The sequence below is a fragment of the Apium graveolens genome, chromosome 6 (assembly GCF_009905375.1).
Source record: "Apium graveolens cultivar Ventura chromosome 6, ASM990537v1, whole genome shotgun sequence".
NCBI classification, from domain to species: domain Eukaryota; kingdom Viridiplantae; phylum Streptophyta; class Magnoliopsida; order Apiales; family Apiaceae; genus Apium; species Apium graveolens.
Genome location: NC_133652.1, coordinates 176,225,065 through 176,247,704, shown reverse-complemented (window position 1 = coordinate 176,247,704; position 22,640 = coordinate 176,225,065). Strand labels below are relative to the sequence as shown.

General features: G+C 33.5%; 1 protein-coding gene across 7 annotated transcripts; it reads right to left on the bottom strand.

Moving 5' to 3' along the window:
- Positions 1–12,368: 12,368 nt before the first annotated feature.
- LOC141666717 (uncharacterized) lies at positions 12,369–16,678 on the bottom strand. Of its 7 annotated transcripts, none has more exons than XM_074472877.1 (6): positions 16,314–16,676; positions 15,757–15,981; positions 14,627–14,751; positions 14,267–14,372; positions 14,133–14,190; positions 12,369–12,888 (listed from the first exon to the last, which is right to left on the bottom strand). In XM_074472877.1, the coding sequence occupies exons 3-6, from the start codon at positions 14,734–14,736 to the stop codon at positions 12,845–12,847; spliced, it is 318 nt and encodes a 105-aa protein (XP_074328978.1). In that variant the 5' UTR covers positions 14,737–14,751; positions 15,757–15,981; positions 16,314–16,676; the 3' UTR covers positions 12,369–12,844. The 7 variants fall into 7 exon arrangements, 6 of the variants coding, with proteins under 6 accessions (XP_074328978.1, XP_074328979.1, XP_074328981.1 ...); XM_074472878.1 differs by having other exon boundaries at positions 15,757–15,975; XM_074472880.1 differs by having other exon boundaries at positions 15,757–15,961.
- Positions 16,679–22,640: the final 5,962 nt, after the last annotated feature.

Here is a 22,640-nt window from a genome sequence, read left to right as displayed (position 1 = left end):
ATAATAAGCACCTACATACTAGCTATAGTGTCACCACACAAATGTCTATGAGAACAGACATCCTTCATAATGAAGCAAGCATAGTATGTACCGATCTTTGCGGATTATTAATTACCAGTTAGTAATCCTATGACCAGGAACTATTTAAGTTTAGAGTTATCATCTTTTTAGGTCTCACTATTATGATCTCATCATAATCCATAAAAAGCTTTACTCTAAACTATGGTATATCTTATTTAAACACTTAAATAGATAAAGCCCGTAATAAAAACAAAACAAGTCTTTATTAATATCAATGAAATCAAAACAGATTACATAAAAGTTATTCCTAAATCCTAATACATGATTGGACTTAGGACATATTCCTTTTAATCTCCCACTTGTACTAAAGCCAATCACTCTGGTATCTAATACCCATCTTGTCTTTATGACGATCAAAGTGACTTTCATAAAGTAGCTTTGTGAGTGGGTCTGCTATGTTGTTATGTGTGTCAACTCTATTTCAATACAATACAAGAAATGTTACGCGCTCCCACTAACCCTTTTGTAGACGCATGGTTCATCTTCGTTTTTGATAAAATCAAACTCTTTGATTGTCTCATCAAAACGAATGTTCCATCTTTCGAGAAGCCTGCTTTAAACCACATATGGTTCGCAGCAGCTTACACACTAGGTTTTCATTTCTCTTGGAAAGAAAACCATCTGGCTAATTGTCAGATCTCATAGTCGTAGTAAGCAGCATTCACAAGCAAAATCCGAACTGATTTTAACAGGGCTACAGGTAAAAGGTTTCATCAAAGTCAATCCATTGCCTTTGTTTGAATTATTTTGCCACAAGCCTGGCCTTAAAGGTCTCCACCTGGCCATCTGCTCTAATCATTCTTTTGTATCCCGTATATATAGATTTCTTTCCGGATTTCATGGCACTATGCCATTTCTCTGAGTCAACACTACTCATAGCCTCATTATAGGTCACAGGGTCGTCATCATCAATGATCGACAACTCATTGTTATTCTCAATGACAAGGCCATAATACCTCTCAGGTTGGCGAGACACTCTCCCTGATCTATGAATGGGCTGTTCCACAAAAGGTTGTTCAGTCAGAACAGGTGTTTCCACTTGAACCGTAGTAGTTTGTGCTTCTTGAACTTCATCAATTTCAATTTTGCTCCCACTGTTTCCTTCAAGGATAAACTCCTTTTCCAAGAAGGTAGCATGTCTGGAGACAAACACCCGATGATCGGTGCAAAAGTAATACCCTAAAGTCTCTTTAGGATATCCCACAAAACTACATTTTCTGGATCGATATTCCATCTTATCTGGGTCAACTTTCTTGACATAAGCTGGACATCCCCAAATCTTAACGTGTTTAAGACTCAGTTTCCTTTCTTTCCATATCTCATACGAAGTTTGAGGAACAGATTTTGGAAGGCACCTTATTCAGTAAATATGCTGAGGTTTCCAATGCATAACCCCATAGGAATACTGGAAGATTTGCATAGCTCATCATGGACCGAACTATGTCTAACAAAGTTCGATTTCTCCTTTCAGATACTAATCTGGAGGAGTCCACTGGGAGACTATACCATTTACTTTGAGATAATCCAGAAACTCTCCGTTCAAGTATTCACCACCTCGATCTAATCGAAGAGTTATAATACTATGTTTGGTTGTTTCTCCACTTCATACTTATATTCTTTGAACTTTTCAAAGGCCTCAGACTTGTGTTTCATCAAACACATATCTGAATCTAGATCTATCATCTATGAAAGTAATGAAGTATGAAAATCCACCCATGGCTTGCGTAGACATTGGTCCACATACATCTGTGTGAACCATTCCTAGCAAATTTGCAGCCCTCTCTCCATGTCTACTAAATGGAGACTGCAATGCCACTATAAAGTGAGATTTTCATCATCCCTTTTCTTTTATTAGTTTGTTCAATCTGAAATAAATTATGTCACATACATACAGACCATTATTTAAAGTACCACGTCCATAAAGAATATTATCTCTAAGAATAGAACATTCATTATTCTCAATAATAAATGAAAATCCAGCCAAGTCTAACATGGGAATAATATTCCTCACAATCGAGGGAACAAAATAACAATTATTTCAAACAATAGTCTTGCCCGTAGGCCTATGTAAATGAAATGATTCTACATCTTCAGCAGCAACTCTTGCTCCATTTCCATCAGTAGAATCACCTCCTCTTCCTCAAGAGTCCTACTTCTCCTTGGTCCCTGCAACAATTGCAGATATGAGAACCACAGGCGGTATCTAATACCCAAGTAGAAATTTGATTTAATGACATATTCATTTCTATCATGAACATACCTGAATCAGAAGCGGTAGTCTCACTACCCTTCTTCTTCTTCAATTCTGCAAGGTAAACCTTGCAGTTCCTCTTTCAGTGCCCCACCTTGTTACAGTGAAAGCAAACAACTTTGCTCTTGGGGTCTTCAGCTTTTGGTGGAACCGGCGTTTTCTCACCTACTTTCTTCTTATTGGAAGGGTTCCTCTTCCTTTTCTTAGGATTGGAACCTTCACCAATTAGAAGAACAGAACTCTTCTTAGGGAGAAAATTCGATTCCGCAGTCTTCAACATGTTGTGGAGTTCAGGCAGGCTGACATCCAACTTATTTATGTGAAAGTTCACAACAAACTGCGAGAACGAACTCGGAAGCGATTGCAAGACCAAGTCTTGGCCCAGCTCCCCATCCATGGCAAAACCAAGTTGTCCAAGACGTTCAATTAAATTGATCATCTTAAGTACATGGTCATTCACAGATGATCCCTCAAACATCCTACAACCGAACAACTCCTTCGATATCTCATATCGAGCTGTCCTCCCCGCCATATCATACAACTCTTGTAGATGCATGAGGATAGTGTGAGCATCCATATGCTCATGTTGCTTCTGTAGCTCAATGTTCATGGAAGCTAGCATGATGCATTGAGCAACATTTACATCATCTATCCACTTACGATACACAACATGTTCATCATTATGTGCATCACTAGCAGGTTCAGTAGGCTTAGGTGAGTCAATCACGTATTCCAGCTTCTCAATCCTGAGAATAATTCTCAAGTTTCGAAGCCAGTCAGAATAATTAGGACCAGTCAATTTGTGAGCATCTAGTATGCTCCTGAGTGATAGTGCAGAAGACATAACGTACAAAGTAAATCTGTAAATGATAAACACATAACAACACTTAGCAAATATTCGATTTCAATTCAAAACACTATATGAATCGGGTCTTTATTCATAAGTGGCTCCCACTAGTTTATCTAATTTATTCAACCCCCTACGTGAAAAATTAAGCATTCATAATGCTAGTGGGAATAGGGATCCTACATTCCATTACATAACCCCGGCTGTGGCACGAAACGCCATGTAATGTTCAATAGGCAGACAACTCTTGTCAATTACATCTAATGTTATTCCCTAATCAAACTTTAGCCTCTTAAATAATTGAGTCACGGCTGTGGCACGACAAACTCAATATTCTAAGTCAAGTCTAACCCAACATTCCGTACAATTGAATCAGTCCCCAAAGGCCCATGGCTGTGGCACGTAACGACCTTTAGATTCTTATTCAATGTACACATCTCTATGTAATAGACAAGTATTTCTTATTTCAAAATCAAAGCCCTCGGCTGTGGCACGAAACGACAATGATTCAAAAATAAGAACTACTTTCTACCATGTTGGAAGGCTATGACCGACACAAGCCCGTTGTGTCATTGGCCAATTACTACTTGATATTATTTAATTTTAGAGGGATTATATTACGTTACAATCATAATCATATTATAAAGAGATTCTTCCTTTTAAATTAAATATTTCAAATCAATAATCAATAATCAGATGATTCCCAGATCGGGTGGAGCATTGTCAAGAGGCGTCACTTAATAACCCTTTCTTACAGGTAGAAATCTGTTGTTGACAGAATCATCCTTTCTCTCATATCTAAAATTCATATTCAATTACGTGTTTCATAAACACAAGAATCTCATGATTGTATTTATAATATTATTATTAAGGTTATGAAACAATTTCACTATACTAGGTTGTCTAACAAACGCCTTATGTTTATTTAAGTTCACCTAAATCTATCATCGCATGATAAACTAAGCATATATCACATATATCAACATGAATAAACATCAAGGTAGGCATGTTACATCATCTAGCACATTAGTCTAAGCATTATACATCTCTATGTATCACATGAAGCATTTAAAAGTAATTAAAACAGTCAAAAACAACTTTAAAACACTTCATGGAAATATAAACAGTTCAAAACATTTATATAAACTAAAATTGATCACTCCATTAGATCCGTCTCGAAAAAACGAATCCAACGATATATTGCACGCCTAAAACGGAGTTACGAAACTCCCAGAAAATCAATTTTAATCTGGACAGTCGGGCTGTAACGCATTACAGGAACGCGTTACAAGCCCTGTAACGCATTCCGGTGATGCGTTACACACCTTTTAAACCATTTAAGGGTGTAACGCGCCTGACAGACCTGTCTCTTTCCTGCTGTTCTTTCCGTGCCGCAGCAGAGCAGATGAACATAGCAGACAATAGTACAGATATATACAAACATATATATATATATACTTTATATACATATATTTATACTTATTTAATTACGAATTTAATTACAAGAACTTCAAAAATTCATAATAAAAAATCTATACATCATAAAATTATGAAAAAAATACCCAGACGATCTACAACACTTGTAGAACCCAGATCAACATTTAAAATTAATCTGAGAAACGATTTCTCATCAGACAAAATTAATCCATGATATAACTTGTAAAATTCGTAATTAATTCATACAAGCACATAAAATTCTGAAAATTTTACCACAGATCTATATGCATACAACCTATGCTCTGTGGATTTTAAACGCAGCGGGGCATGGCAAAACACTTTTACACATATAAAATCCAAATAAAAGCATACAGATCATGAATAAAAATTCGAGGGATCGAATCTAACCTTTAAAAATAATTCGGAGACAACGATCAGAGATCCTTAGCAGTTGCTCCTCAAGTGTGAAGCACTCCACCGGTATCCACCAAAAAAATGATGTTAAGGAGGAGGAAGGAGGTGGAGAGAATTGGATTTTCCAAACTTTTTGGGTTTTCGGGTTCCAAGGTTGTGGGTTGGAATAAAATAGGGTCTATAATAGTGTATTTATAAGCAAAATTTTAAGCTGAAATTTTCCCATAAATAATATTATTATTATCCCATTTATTATTCTCATTAATAATTAAAACACCTTTTAATTTAATCTTTTTTCTAAACACTTTAGAAATAATTCTCTCTCTTGATTTAATTTCCAAAAATTAAATCCTTAATTAATAATATTAAGAACTTTTCTTAATTAATTTATAATCAATTAAATCTCATTTAATCAATTATTAAATTTGCCAATTAATTATTTATTTCATAAATAAATAATTATTAGTCATTTTTAATTAATTCCTCCACCATTAAATCATTCTCCTTTTATGGTGTGACCCTGTAGGTTCAATATTAAGCCGGTAGCAGAAATAAATAATAATAAAACTATTTTATCATTATTTATATAAATTCTCTAATTTATTAAATATGATTAATTAATTAATCACATTTATTCTATATCGTGAGTGATGCTTCTCAACATATCGCGACTATCCGGATAATATGAATTCACTGCTTAGAATACCAAGAACCTGTCAGTGAATAGTTACCGTACAATAAAATCCTTCTACCCTACAATGTCCCGATTAAATACAAGGCATGGATCTCGTGTCAAGCGTATCTAATTCAATCACTTTGCTTACCATTTACTATGCGTAGTTCTATGCAAATTAGAAACTCCTTTCTAATTTCATTTACTCTGGCCAGAGATTCCTGAACTAGCATAAGTGGATCAGCCTTGAACATTCGCTTCCTTCACTGGAAGGGGTAGATCCTTTATTGATCATACACTATCTTCGTGTATAAATTCCTATACCCAGAAGAGCCCTAATAATTGTCCCTGGAAACTAAGAACTAAACCAAAGCATAGTTCAGTGTACACAAGATGACTATGATGACCTCAAGTCTAAGGATACTTGTACAACTATCACTATGTGAACAACTGCTGACACGTGAGTGAACTCCATCAGTTGTTCAGCTGTGCGAGTCATGTTCAGTGAACTTATTCCATAATAAGCACCTACATACTAGCTATAGTGTCACCACACAAATGTCTATGAGAACAGACATCCTTCATAATGAAGCAAGCATAGTATGTACTGATCTTTGCGGATTATTAATTACCAGTTAGTAATCCTATGACCAGGAACTATTTAAGTTTAGAGTTATCATCTTTTTAGGTCTCACTATTATGATCTCATCATAATCCATAAAAAGCTTTACTCTAAACTATGGTATATCTTATTAAAACACTTAAATAGATAAAGCCCGTAATAAAAACAAAACAAGTCTTTATTAATATCAATGAAATCAAAACAGATTACATAAAAGTTATTCCTAAATCCTAATACATGATTGGACTTAGGACATATACCTTTCACTTAGTTCTGAAATTTATCTTTGATATGTCCATAGGTTCAATCTTTAATTGGTAAAATACCAAGTCTTAAATCAATCTTACAAAAATAATTTGCTTCTTTCATTTGATTAAACAAATAATTGGTTCGAGGTAACAGATATTTGCTCTTGATAGTAAACTTGTTGAACTTTCGCTAGTCGACACATAATTTCATACTTCCATTTTTCTTATTAACAAATAATAACGGTGCACCTTATGGGGTACATTAGGTCCAACTGCTTCCTTTTCTAATCATTTCCTGCATTTGCTTTGCTAACTCCTTTATTTTATCTGGCGCCATTCTGTGCGGGGCTTTGGACATTGGCTTCATTCCAGGTGCTTAGTCAATTATGAACTCAATTTCTCTAACTGAAGGAAATATTGGTAACTGGTCTGGAAACATATCTTGAAACTATAAAATCTTCAAATTATGTTTGCTCCTGACTTCTATTCGTAATCACCATAGTGCTTATATCTCGGTCACCGTAACCTTTTAGCTTAAATCATCGTGAAAAATTCTTTACTTTCCTTCATCGTCTAAACCTCATCATCTTCTCATTTGGCGTCTTCAGAACTATCTTTTCATCACGACGGTTTATCTGGGCATCACGCTTAAATAGTTATTCCATTTCTTAGAATAATGTCAATTTCGACTCAAGAACCCTAAAAATTGAATTTACAAATTACCATTCCTCTGCTGATTTTGATGATGGATTATGAAAGAGGGGATCAAGGGCTTCAATTTGACTATTCATACGCCTTTATCGGATTCCAATAACGTCTTTAAATCCCCGTTCGATTGCGAAGAACACGAAGAACACGGTTCGTTTCTCTGTAAAATTATATATTTAACTGATTGTAAATGATTTTCTGTACAAAATAAAATACGGTAAGGGCTATTTATAATTATGGAATATTGGTTCCCCGTTGGATCATACCGGATATAAAATATTACGTTAATTTGAGAAAACAGATCCAAAACGGTACCGATTTTGAGATAATTATCCAAATCTGTACATTTTGTACTGCGGTCTTGGTCTCAGCGCTTTGGTTATACGTACTACGAGATGATAATTATAATAGTTTAATAAAAATATCCCGTTTATCGAAAATACGGGCTTTATCGATTTACCGAAACAAATTTTGTATCGAAAATATTGCGCCGAGACCTGCACGGGGAAAACCGTACGCCGGATCTAAAAAGTCAAAACATGGGAAATGCTCGGAATATTGTAATTAGGTTAGGAAGGAGTTCTCGGAAGAGTTTCGGGTTATAAAAACGTAAAAACGGATGAGGTCGGCTGTTTCCCGATTATACAAAATAGTTTATAAATACTCGGAAAAAGAATTTATTAAATCCATAAATTTTCTATAAAATCATAAATCAACATTAAAATTGATAGAAAAATATCAAAATTATCTATACTTTAATTTGGACTTATAAAAATTAAAATACTCAAATTATATCATATTTACATATCCAAACACAGATACCACTTCACAGATAATTCACCAAAATTCATATAATAATCACATAATATTTATTTATTAACAAAAATAATTACACGTCATATCCTGGATATTACAATGAATAAGCTTGTCAAGAAATAATTGGTTAAAGGTATTCCTCAAGTGGAGTTTTCAAAGGATGGATTGTGTGATGCTTGCCAGAAAGGAAAGCAGATTAAAGCATCATTCAAAAAGAAGCTTGAATCATCTATTGAAGAACCTTTACAATTACTTCACATGGACTTGTTTGGACCAGTAAATGTGTTGTCAATCTCAAAGAAGGGATATTGCCTAGTAATTGTGGATGATTTTTCAAAGTTCTCTTGGACATATTTTCTAAAGTCCAAATATGAGGCTAGTGAAATCATCACCAATCACATAAGGCAAGTTAACAATCATCCTGACTTCAAGGTTAGAAGAATCAGAACTGACAATGGAACTAAGTTCAAAAATTATGTGATGAGAGTATTTTGTGAAGAGAATGGGATTATGCATGAGTTTTCTGCAGCTAGAACTCCACAACAAAATGGAGTGGTGGAAAGGATAAATAGATCTCTTGTTGAAGTTGTAAGAATAATGCTAGAAGAATCAAAGTTACCAACATATTTTTGGGCTGAAGATGTGAATACTGCATGCTATACTCAGAATATTTCTTTGGTCAATCAAGCAAAATGCATGACACCCTACCAATTGTTCAAGAATAGGAAGCCAACTCTAAACTTTCTACATGTCTTTGGCTGTAAATGCTATATCTTAAGGAATCAAACTGATCAACTGAAAAGTTTGATGCCAAAGCAGATGAAGTAATTTTTGTTGGATATGTTGTTGAAAAAGCATATAGAGTCTACAATCTAAGAACCAACATTGTTCTGGAATCTATACATATTGTGTTTGATGATAAAAAGATTGAAGGACTGCAAGATGGAGATTTCCATGAGAGCCTCAAATTTGACAATATGGAGATGATTTGTGAAGATAGTGATGATGATAGTGATCAAGAACCAATATCCAAGGACCATGCAGAAAAGTCTACAACTAATAAAGCACATAATTCAACATCCATCAAAAGACCAAGTGCATCATCCGTCAAAAGACAATCTACATCATTCGTCGATAAACAAAGATCAACATCCGTCGATCCCTCAATAGGAGTTGAAAGTCAAATGAGATCAAAGTCAGAAAGAACCCCAGCTTCAAGTCAAAGATCCATAAACTCAGGGGGAGTTTCTGATCATTAAAACTCTACTAATCATCAAGACAATAATGAGGCATCTTCATCTAGAGCTAATCTACCACAACAGAGAAAGTGGACTAGAGATCACCCTTTTGAGCTCATAATTGGTGATGCATCTTCTAGAGTTCAAACAAGAAAAGTAACTCAAGAAGAATGTCTGTATAGCAGCTTTCTCTTAAAGGAAGAACCAAAGAAGGTAGAAGAAGCTTTGTTGGATCCTAATTGGGTTCTAACTATGCAGGAGGAGCTAAACCAATTTGAAAGGAACAAGGTATGGAAGCTGGTACCCAAGCCTAAAGGAAAGAATCCAATTGACACCAAATGGGTATTCAGAAATAAGATGGATGAAAATGGCATAGTTGTCAGGAACAAAGCTAGATTGATATTTAAGGGCTATTGTCAACAAGAAGGAATAGATTTTGATGAAACTTTTGCTCCTGTTGCAAGACTTGAATCCATCAGAATTTTCTTAGCTTATGCATCCCATGCCAATTTCAAAGTCTATCAAATGGATGTCAAAAGTGCCTTTCTGAATGGAGATTTGGAGGAGGAAGTCTATGTCAGTCAGCCTCCTGGTTTTGAAGATCCAAATTTTCCAGAATATGTCTACTATCTCTTGAAAGCAATTTATGGATTGAAGCAAGCACCTAGAGCCTAGTATGATACTTTGTCAAAATTTCTCTTAGAAAATCACTTCACAAGAGCTACTGTTGACAAACCTTTATTCTTTAGAAATGTTAATGGCTCTAGTATACTTGTTCAAATTTATGTAGATGATATTATATTTGGCTCTACAGATGAAAAACTTTGCAAAAAGTTTGCCAAATTAATGCAAAGTAAGTATGAAATGAGCATGATGGCAGAATTAACTTACTTTCTTAGTTTACAAGTTAAGCAAGTTAGTGATGGAATATTCATCAGTCAAACCAAATACATTTATGATCTTTTAAAGAAGTTTGATTAAATGGATTGCACATCTGCAAAACCTCCCATGGCCACTACAACTAAACTTGAATTAAACACTGTTGAAATGTCTATGGATAATTCAAGCTATAGAGGCATGGTTGACTCACCTGTCAATTTCTAGGAAACAAGCTAGTATCCTGGTTCAGTAAAAAACAAAATCCAGTTTCTACTTCTACAACTGAAGCTGAGTATATTGCTACTAGCAGTTGCTGTGCACAAATTCTATGGATGAAAAACCAATTGTTGGACTATCGTCTGTAAGTGGACAGAATTCATATTTTTTGTGATAACACAAGTGCAATTTCCATTATTGAAAATCCAGTACAACATTCATGAACAAAGCACATAGACATCAAGTATCACTTCATTAGGGAACATGTAATGAGTGGTACTGTGGAACTTCATTTTGTTCCAAGTGAGAAGCAACTTGCAGATATCTTTACCAAGCCACTTGATGAATCTACCTTCACTAGGTTGGTAAGTGAGTTAGGTATGCTAAATTATTCTTAAATTATTTGTGATAATTTTTGCAAGTTGAAATGCAGCCAGAAATTTAATTGGTTTTTCTGCTTTGGATGAAAATTTGGCTAAGTCAAATTTTACATCTCGACGAATGTTCCTTATCTATCGAATTTGATCATCCGTCGAAATAGAATAACTTGGTAAAAATCAATTACTTTTCTGGATTATTTTAAACCCGACGGATAATTGCTTTATTCTCATCCGTCGAATTGTCTATATCTTAGCCGTTAAAGTTCTGAACATTATCCATCGGATATACTTTCAGTCTGTAAGTATATCACGACGAATAATTGACAGAATTTTGACAGTTTATTTTTTTTTAAACAGCTATTTTGGGCAATTCTCATTGGGTATTTAATTTTTACCTTTAATTTTTATCTCATTTTATTTGAGAATACATAAAATCCTTTTAAGTTTATTTTAGCTTTTATCTTTTTCTATTGCAATTAACTGCTCTCTTCTTCCTCAAAGCAAAAATTCTCTTTCTCTCTGCAAATTTCCTCGCTTTAACAGTGGCACCGATAGTCAAGATCATGTCTTAGTCAGGATTCATATATGGGAGAAAAAAATTCGTAGCTCTTGTGAACAAAGAAATTCCAGCCTCTGAGGACTATCACAAAATGATGGATTTTGTGAAGGGATGCAAGCTTAGTTATGCCATGCTGGAATCACCCACAATCTACTGTGAAGTTGTTGAGGAGATGTGGATTACTGCTGTCTATCAAGCAACTGACAAAACCATAACTCTCACCATTAAAGGTAAGGAATTTTGCATTTACAGTGACATTATTCAAGCATGCTTTAAAATTCCTGATAACACTACTACTAAACCACACACATATGTTGATTTATTTAACTTGCTTAATACTATTGGCTATGCACTTCCCACCACTAAGTTAAGTGAGATTAGGAGGCTAGGTCTTAGGAAAGAGTACAGTTTTCTATGTGATGTAGTTACCAAAGTGTTTTCTGGTAAAATAAGCAACTTTGATTCCGTCAATACTACTATGCTTAACATGCTCTACATGCTAGTTAATGATACTTACTATAATTTTAGTGATGCTGTCATGTTTGAGTTAGGCTACAAGTTAGGGGAGATTAAAAAGAGATCTAGGAATGTTTATTATACTACACTACGCCATAGATGACCTATAGCAATAGCAAGAAAATGTTACAACATGCCCAAAAAAATGTTACCACAACCAGCTAAAGCCCTAAGGTAACATAAAAATTAAGTTATTTTTTGAGTTACCTTTGGCCCCTAAAGTAACATCCCTCTTGACCTGGTGCAATATTGACATTTGCGTTACAATAGCAATCCAAGGTAACATCAAAGTATGTCTATAGTATCAAATTTATGTTACCTTTGCACTTAGAATTTACAAAAAAAAATGGGCCCCACATGTGGACCCCGCATGTGGGCCACAAAATCATTATAACATTTTTTTCTGTACTTTAAAAGTTTTATAATTATTTTTACTATATTATACCAATTTTTTTGTAACATTTAAATACCTAATGTAACATATTTCTCAAAAAATTGACAAGATTTGTTTCTAAATTGAACATGCCATAACACTGTTTTTCATACAAGTGAACAAAATAAATAAAAATGAGAATAATTAGTTTTGGTATTAATTCAAAAACTACATGATTAAATGGACAGAGCTTAATAGAAAATTTCGTCTGCACTCTTGGGTGTCATCTGCAGCTTGTCTTGGTCTTGCAACAGTTTTTCTTTAACCAGTTTCTTGAGTTCCTCTTGTACATCTCAGCAAATATATTAGGCTCTTCTATAATTGTCTTCTCTCCCTCCGCAACAAGAAGCCCATATAGATCAAGACCGAAAAGAGTAAAGTGCAAACAGTCATAAGGACAGGGATATTGAGAAATATTCACATATAAAAGCCATAATGTAGTGTTAAGATTATTATGCTGCAGCACGCGTGAAGACAATGAGCAATATCAAACATATTCTTTGCAGCAAGCGTGATTCTTTTCCTTTTATACTAATTCTCCACCCACAACATTGATGTACACCAATTCATCTAAAATACACATATTATAAAAATTAAGACTTTTGCATAGAGTAAGACCTTAGTGATCATCCAAATGCACATAACAGAAAGCTACATGTACTACTAAATAAAAAGGAAAACTGAGTATGTAAATAAGAAAATGACAATGGCTTAACTCTGTATATTGTTCTCATATTTAGCAAACAGGATTAAAATATTTACATATTAATTTTAATCTATGGTTCAGGGTCATTCCGGTTGTCATGTTTCTCATACGTTTCTACAGGAAAGAACAAGCAGAATATGTGTTGCAAACTTTGGTAAATTGTAGTAAAGTTAGCATCAGTTATGGTTCCTGCTAAGTCCATATCATCATTAGTTCCGGAGAATATTAAATATATATTTGCCTTCTGCAGAGTCTACAAATTCTTTGCTTAAAAACTTTTCTATTGAACAAGTTTACTGTAAGGAAAATCATCAATTATATTGTAACTGTAGAAAACACCAGATAGAGCTTAGTATGGTTCCATTACATGACTACAAAGTAAATGCCTTTTTTTAATTCATTATAGATGGCCACTTCCTTTAAATCAATTTCTGATATGTATGTAAATTGACCTACATTCTGAAATATCAGTATTACTTTTCGGTTTCAAGGCGGTGTCAAGTTATATGGTCCACGAGACTGTATAATTTAGTAATGTATCAATTTCAGTTTCCCAGGATTTCAAGCTTACAGGCTAAAGTTAAATGCAACCTGGATCAGTTATATCACAGAAAAGTTCCAACATTGAACTTATTATTACAATAATAAGGAATTTTGAAATATGAATCTTATTGATTAAATTTCCATTATCTTTCTTTTGTTAAAGACTAATCTGGTAGAGAACAAAAATAAGTCTTACTTCAAAAGTCCAAAGGTAAAGTTTTCACCAGTAAAAAGAATTTCACATTACAACCACACATGGATTATGATCCTTTTACTTAAATCAAACTGAATAAAAAAAAATACTCAATTGGTTAAAAAGCCAAAAGAACACAAATGGGAGATTGGGATGCACAAAGTTAAACAAAAATAATTGAAAAGGAATCAAACCTAACTAAAAAAATTAGTGAAAACCAAAAAAGATAGCAGATAAAGTAAATACAAAAAGAAATCCTCAGGAAACCCCACAATGACAATCCCCAACTACAATTTGGGACTTCCTAAATCTAAAACAAACAATGTGCATAAAAATTCATAACAATGACTAATGATCCTTTATATTACATACCTGATCTTAGTTTTTGAGGAACCAATGAATGATCAACTTTCTGGTAGTCATCAAAAGACTGTAAACTGAACCATTAGAAACCAAGCTAGAGTAAAAACAGACAACCATTTACAATCTAAACAATTAAAAGTTACCTTTGTGGGTAATTTAATTCTCTTCATTTTACTAGCACAGGGGTGATATCCATCCTCTTGATCATCATCATATTGCATTTCAGAATCAGGGGTTTTGTCACAAAGTCTATCAACAAAACTCAATCTTCTCACTTTTACTTATATATTTGTATATAGAATTTTTCTTGACAGTATATTAATAAGATATTCAACTACTCTGAGTGCAAAAACAACTGAAATGAATTATAACATCAGTGACAGTATAAAAGATACTAGTACTACAGACAATTAATAGTATATACAATATAACAATGCTGTAATTGCCTTTAAATTTTATAGAGAACTTGCACAAAGAGTTGGAAATTTAAAACTATAATGTACCTTAATAAACTCCCTTCTTTGAGCAAGGAGAGAAGGGTCCTGAACATAAGCTTCTTTGGCCTCTCTTCAAATTCTCCACGATATTTTGTTCCAGCAACAAGAAGACCCATATCAAGGGTTATAACCTGAACATAAAGACATATAACTCTCAGAAAGAGCTCCAAACACACAAAATACAACTCAGATGCAAAACACACAAAATAAAACTCTTGAAAAGAGCTCCAAACTATAATGTACAAAGTTCCCATTCTATTTTATAACATAAAACACGCATAGACAAAGTATAAACCCAACAGAGACTCCTGTCTCAAACATTTTGAATATTTTTTTGCATCAATATATAGATATAGAAAGATATAGATGCTGGGATTGGGTTGAATTTATATATCAATCTAAGTACACCAACAACTAATTAATCGAGGGAGAGATTGAGAGAGAGAGACTGTCTGGAGGGGAAGGAGAGAATGAAAGGACATTCTATATGTCGCGGCCTACATATGGTCTCTCTAAAATAGTAAAAAAACTAGATGCTAAGGGTCTGGAGTAACAGTGTACTCTTGTTGCTTCAGCTTCCGAGTAAGTAAGCCATTATTGCATCCAAGATGGTGTTGAGGCAGGTTTAGCTAAGTTTACACCTTTCTCAAGTAACCACAATATTATCATAGGATTATCGACTTATAAGACAGAGAAGTTAACATTTGAAGTAAATTAAAGAGAGCGTTATTCTGACGAAGTTAAGCAACGAAAAAGATGTTGATCAGTTCCATAACTCCTTAGATACCTCAACTGAAAAAGCATATGCAGTGTACAAACCTCTGATCTGTGTACAAGCAACCACAGAAAAGATTTTCATATAAATTATTATGGTAGAACCAAACGTCGTAACTCAATTTACCCCTTTCATCTGTACAAATTTAAAGGTCTGAAGTTACAAAAGAATTAAAAAAAGTGGAGTAAATTTCCTGATGCTCGATGACATGACCCGTAATCTCACCTCAAATATATAACAAACTAAAGGAACCCCTACAAAGAATTACAAAACATGAAAATATATGCAGGAAACCACATATATCTAAAGTAACTGTAAGGTGATAAAACCGATAAATAGCAATAACTGCACATTTTTTTACCTTCTCTTAGTTTGATTCTTATCTTGCTTATCTTTGGATGACTTCTGTTTTGTAGATTTATGGTGCAGTGGCTTATCCATTGTGAGCTTTAGGAGATTCTCGGTGTATACAAATGAATTACACTCGACCGGAATATCACGCATCCTAACCTTCCTGACTTTATTCTTGTCAAGGTCATACCACACAAGCTTTTCTGTATCGACCTCTAGAAGTACATCACTGCGACTATATTAATCAAAAGATAGATAAATAGCTACACCCAATACTCATACCAATCAGTACTATTAGAAAAGCTACAACAATCACTAAATTAAAGAACTAGAATTAGTCTATATCTTAAAAATTATCGCAAGATTCAATCAAAACTTCAAAAAAAAACCCAATAATCAAGAAAAACATATAAATAAATAAATTGTTCCTTAACTGAAAGTGCAAACCTAGACGAGACAATATCCGCAAGCATCGACAAACAAATAAAAAGAGAAAAACTCATATAAACATATAAAAACCAATAACACACAAAAGCCCTAATTGCAAGATCCAATTTGGAAAAATACCATTAGATAAAACCCTAATTGAGAAACAAGATTGCAGAAGAAGAACCGATTGTAGAACAAGAAGACCCGATATCAGTGAAGCCCCAAACCAATTGTGTTGAGAAACACGAATGTAAAACAAGACGACCCGGTTGAATTCTTTTGCAGTTAAGACCTAAATTGATAAGGCGTGAATTAATTGAACAAAGACCTAGCTAATCTATAATTCAGTTCAATTGAAAACTAAGAGAGACTGGGAGAGAGATCTTTAGAATGTGATAGAGCGACCGAGAGAGATGTTTAGAAATTTTGACTTTGTCAAAAAATTTACCGCTTCTCCAAAATTTTGAGCCTGCTCTTTACAAATTTTGAATCTTCCTGATCAAAGTCCAACAAGAGCCTAAAGAGAGTTCAAAAAACTGTCCCTAATATAATTTTTATTTTTTACTTTATTAATAAACTTTTAAGTTCTGTTCAAATTTTTTATTAATAAAAAATTATCAATTACTAATTAGTACAGTTAACAAAATTTAACAAAATCTAACAACAAACTATTTTATCAATCTTAGCTAATGTTAATATTATTGTTTAATTATATTATCAAAATTGATTACTTTTCAAGTCAAATAATTATATATATTTATATTTTTGTAAAAACTTATTTTTTTATCTATTAACACCCTATTTGTAACATAAATTTCCACATGTTACCGTATGTAACACTTTGAAAATATAGTAACATGTTACAAAGGCTATGCTAACATAAAAAATGCTAAGTTACGGTAGGCTAAGATGAGCATAGCTAAGGTAACATAATTTTGTAACATGCATGATTAAACCATTGCAATAGGCCATATATGGCGTAGTGCTAGATTCCTTATAATTCTTGCTAACCATATTTGTGAGGATCTTGTGATTGAGAACCCAACCAACAAACTGAATTATTGGGTTCAAGAAAGAAGAGTAATTGCAGATTTGAACAGGGATGATCATCACAAAGTAGTGCCCCTTGTTTATTTGCCTATCATGGATGGCCCTCGGATAAGTGAGGTAAATACTTCTGTCTCTACTCCTCCTACCTCTCAAATTTCTTTGCCATTGACTGTGGTTATGGCATCTGTGTCAATGACCCAAGAGATGCCTACCCAAGCCACAAAATCCAAAGTTTCAAAATCCAAACAGAAGAAGCAACAAGCTGTTTTTGATGCTAAAAAGCTCAAACAGAAGAAGAAAAAGAAAGAATCAAACAAGAAAAGAAGCAGGCTGTTTTAGATGCTAAAAAGCTCAAACAGAAGAAGAATCAAGCTGTTATAGTAGCCAAACTTCAAGCTGTGAAAACTGCAACTGAGATTTCTGAGAAATCACTTGTGGTAGCTGAAGATCAAGATCAGTAAATGCACAAGGAACCTCAATAGAAAAGGAAGTTCAGATACAAGATTCTTCCCAAAAGAATGTTGGATTTTGATGATGACAAGATGGAAGATTACATTCCCAAATAGTCTACAACTTCAATTCAAACATCCAAACCCTCAAAAGTGCATGATGAATTTAAGGTAGATCCTACAAAGAACTTTCATGGTGAGCCAATAGTTTCCAAGGATGAGCCTATAGACTGGGATAATTTGCCTCTTCCTGAACTTAACTTACCAATCTTCAACAAGCTAAAGAAGACAAAGACAAGAGCAATCAAGAAGGTCAAGCCTGTGAAACTCAAAACCAAAACCTTAATCAAAGCTCAACCAACTGTCAACAAGAGAGATCTTCTATACATCTGTGATATCAGGGAATTTTCAGATATCAATCTCTACATGGATGAGCTAAAAGAAGTGAGAGCAATTGATGCTCACACCCTAAAAGACTGGTGTTAAAATATAATGGTGGGAAAGAGTTCATATGGCCCGTTCACAGAATTCTTCAAGAAAGTTATTCTGTTTTGATAAAGATCTTCTCATCCTTCAAGAAAAATTTTGGATTCAATGTGACAGCCAAGAAATTGGTTCTAAAGAAGATAGAAGAATTCAGGAGTAGAAAAGCCTCAAATGCACTTCCAAGAACTCTATCCATTCCCTTCACAGGAAATACATTGCACTTGAGGCCTTACTGGCTGATGGAATTCATGGATGCCAAAGGTGTTAGAAGATTCTTCAGATTGGATGACCAATTGAGCATCTCAAGCAATGAGACTCTATTGGAAATGCAAGAAAAGTTGGATCTATCAAATGCTGAAGAATTTGAATTTCACAGACAACTCCAAAATCAAATAGAAGAAAATAACTGGAAGCCTGGGAAGAAATCAAGATAATCAAGGAAATAGGAATCATCAGCTCAGATTAGAGGAGCACCTTGAAAATGATTGTGAGAACTCTTTGTACACTTTACTTTGTTCAATCTTTAAATAAACTATAGCACTCACTAGTTTTATCTACCATTATTAATCTATTCATTTAGGGTGTTATGTTATCATCAAGTTTCTCTTAATTTATGGCTACAATTCCAGTAGACATAAATTTGTAGCCATAAATTGGGGGAGATTGTTAGGAATATGTTGTGAACTTGATGATAAGTTGAACAAAACACCTTAGTAGATTTATATTAGTGTTTTTATAGCTCTCGACAGATGTTTTACCATAGTCCCAACGGATGACCACTGAACATCCATCGAGAGTGTAGCTTATGTAATAATAAGCCTTGGAACATATTTCTGCAAACAACAATGTATTAGTTGAGTAGATGTTGTAGTATTCTTTTAGTCATGTTGGATACTAGATTGATATGCAGAATAGGTTGGCTAATTATAAATATAAGATGTCTTGTAATTCTGTATAAGTGAAATAGAGTCCAGTGACAGAAAGGCTCCCGACGGATGATCTATAAAGGCTCCCGACAGATAATCAACAAGGCTCCCGAGGGATGACCAACATAGTTCCGACGGATGATCATAATTCAAAAGGGCAGTTGACAGTGACAACACAGTCACATGCGTTGGGTGTTTTCAAATGGAATGTGGCAGCCTAATTACAGGATTTAGAGAACAAAGAAGCATTACCATTTCCATGCAATTATAAAGATATTCAAAGATGTTGGATAGAGTAATGAAGTAGCATAGAATTAGACTAGAAACAATTTTTGTTTTACTTGTTTGTCTATTTATCATGTAACTTGGTAGTATATAAACCAAGTGTAGCAAGTAGAACAAAATAACGAAGTAAGCATTATTTTCGGAGAGATATATAAAGTTGTATATGTTAAACATTTCTCTGAAATTTTGTAAGTTCACTTGTAAGCAGCTGTGTGCTATTCAAGCATCACAGAGTTCTCAACTTTATATATATATCTGGTGGATAAGTTCAAATCCACCAGAAAGTTTTAAAGGTTTGTATTTTACTACTTTGTGTTTTGATTTTTATTATATTCTGTAATATCCCATATTTTCAGATATTATTATTATTATTATTTGAAGTTGTTTATGTGAATTTTAATGAATTATCTGGTAATTGGAATTGATGTTATGGATGTTTATATGTGATATTCTTTGAGTATTTTAATTTTATATGTCCAGAATAAAATATAGATAATTGTGATATTTTTCTGGTAATTTTTGGAATGTTATATAATTTTATAATAATTTATGGATTTATTAATTATTTTCTGAATAATTACAAAACTATTTTATAAAGCTGGGAATCGTCCAACTTCAACCGTTTTTGCGTTTTTACAACCCGGAACTCTTCGGAAAACTCCTTCCAAACCTAATTTGATTATTCTGAACACTTTCCGTGTTTTGACTTTTTCGATCCGGAGTACGGTTTGACCCGTACGAGTCCCGACACAAAATTTTCAATACGGTTGTCGTTTCGATAGGTCAAGAAAACCCGTATTCTCAAGAGACGGGATGTTTTGATTAAATTGTTATATTATCTTCTCGTAGAGTGTTTTTTTTAAAAGCCCAATTTTGATAATTATCCAAATCTGGTATTAATTGGACCATTTTTATAGTTACTTAGCGGCTAAGTAATCTATTTTCGGATCTGATATGATCCAATGGGATACTCGTTACGTGTTTAAGATGCATTTATATGAATCGATCCATAATTTGGACACGTGTTTATTTGCGTTTTTATCGAGTTACTCGTTTTATCTTGTTTTATGTGTGTTGAATGTATTTTATATATTTTCTGGGTTTTCTGTTAATTTAGGAATCATTTCTGTTTTTCAAAATAAACGGACCGGGACCCCACCGGGAATTCAAAGCCTACAAAATTCGTGTCTTTATTTTTCTAGAATTATACGTATTTCAAATACCCAGTATCTTTATATTTTTGAATTATTTGCAATTTTTGGGAAATTTTAATATAAATTTATATTTTATTACTTTTAAAATTATTCCCCGTAGTTATTATTTTGGGGCTTAATTATTTTATTTAAAAGATAAAAATACCCTTAATTAATTTTAGGGGTATAATTTTTCTGTGAATATAAATAGTGGCAGAATTTTATTTTATTCATTTATTTTATTCACCGCCGAGCTCTTAAGAAGCAAGAAGAGATGAAGAAGAAAAAGTTAGGATAGATTCTAGGAATAGTCTAGTTCTTGTTAGGACTATTTTCTTGTTTCTGCCTTGTACTTTTCTCTTTCATGAATGAATTAAATTATTTTATCTTCTTTTGCTTCATAAAATGACTTCTTGATTACTTGTATGTGTGCTTAAATGTTCTTAAATGTTAAATCAGTACTGCATGCTAAAAATCAGATATTTTTCATGGTGCATATGAATAAACTAATATCTATTTGAGTTCATGTGACACTTTAGTACAAATTGAGCACTACAGGAAGTAACCAGAAGTAACCATTGTTAAAGAAGAAAATTGAAGGAAGATTTAATTCTTGATCATTCAGAATTATAATCTTTGAGTGTTGCTTACAATTCAAACTCTTTTGAAACTTTCTTTTTCTGATCAAGAAAGTTGTCCACACTCAATCTCAAATTTCATATATCTTATATCTTAAATTTCTTCTTACAACTGAAACACTTGAATTCTTTTCTCAAATGTTGCCAAATCAAGTGTCATCATTCTTGAATTATGTTCACCACTCAGAAACAACATTAAATTGGTTAGAGACTACTTGTTGAGGTAGATCTTGATGATACTAACAGAGACACAGAGGTTTCATCAGTCTTTACTGAAGACTCTGTGATAGCTTTCATTGAACACATTCAAGTATTAGTTCTTTGCAAGAAGAACAAAGGTTTGAGATCATGGTACATGACAGTAACCTGATCAAATCCTCTCCAATTTAAATGGAGGTTCTCATTATTGATGAACAATAACTGTCATAACCACAATATCTACTGTGAGTCTAATTGTGAATTCACAAGGTATAAATACTGGTGTTACTTTATTAGCATTTATTTTAAATACTGATTTAGTTCTTTCAGCATTTATAGTATGTTTTTCATGATATAAATCATGTTGACATGATTACATCTAGACTTAGTTAAGGACTACCTCTAGTTGTATGATCATAGATCACCCTTCTTTAGCGACCTCTTATTTCTGTAGGACAGTCTTTCTGAGCCTTTTTCTGTGAGATGTGTGAAAAGATTGAGAGAAAAACAGAATTTAAGAGAGGCATGATCCTTCTTGGCAAAAGGAGAGATAGATGAGATATAGCATTTAGTAATCCTTGTGAAGAAGCTCTGACTATTAAAAGTCATAAGATATGTGGTGTGAGGAGTAATGAGACTACTTTAAAAGAATAGAGAGATTAATTTTTATTTGCTATATATTTGCAGATGCTCAGAGTACTAAAGGAATAGATGTTGAACAGTAGTCTGTTGAATCTCAGAAAAACTCTGATGTATCAAAGGCTATTGATCTCCCTGCAAGTCTAAGTACTGATACTTTCTTGCAGTCCATACATTCTACTATTTCACCACATGAGATAATCCCTATTTTTGTTGAAAATAGTCCATTCATTCTTCTTTTTCATCACCTGAAGAAATCCATGTTGTTGCTAAAGATGTAGTAGCACAACAACCCATTCATAAAGATTCATCCATTTCAGAATCACCACAGTATTCTACAGGATATGAGCTCCTGGAAGTTCATATTGAAGCTCCGATTCATTTATCTACAATATTTAGAGATGTGGAGATAACTGCTGAAGGTGTTGAAGCTTCTGAAGACACTGGATCAATTTCTCATTCTATTCTGCATACTGAAGCTAACGATAAAGTTCATAAATTAGTGCAAGATCCAACTGCTATTGAAGAATCTAATAATGGTAAAGAAACTCATGTATCTAATGTTATGTTAGATCTTGAGAATGACCTTTTCTTTCCTGAA

Coding starts and splice junctions, on each gene's coding strand:
- LOC141666717 (XM_074472874.1), bottom strand. Junction 14,373..14,626: donor AAAGAAGGGAGTTTATTAAG/GTACATTATAGT, acceptor TTTTGTTGATAG/ACTTTGTGACAAAACCCCTG. Junction 14,191..14,266: donor GAATTAAATTACCCACAAAG/GTAACTTTTAAT, acceptor TTCAGTTTACAG/TCTTTTGATGACTACCAGAA.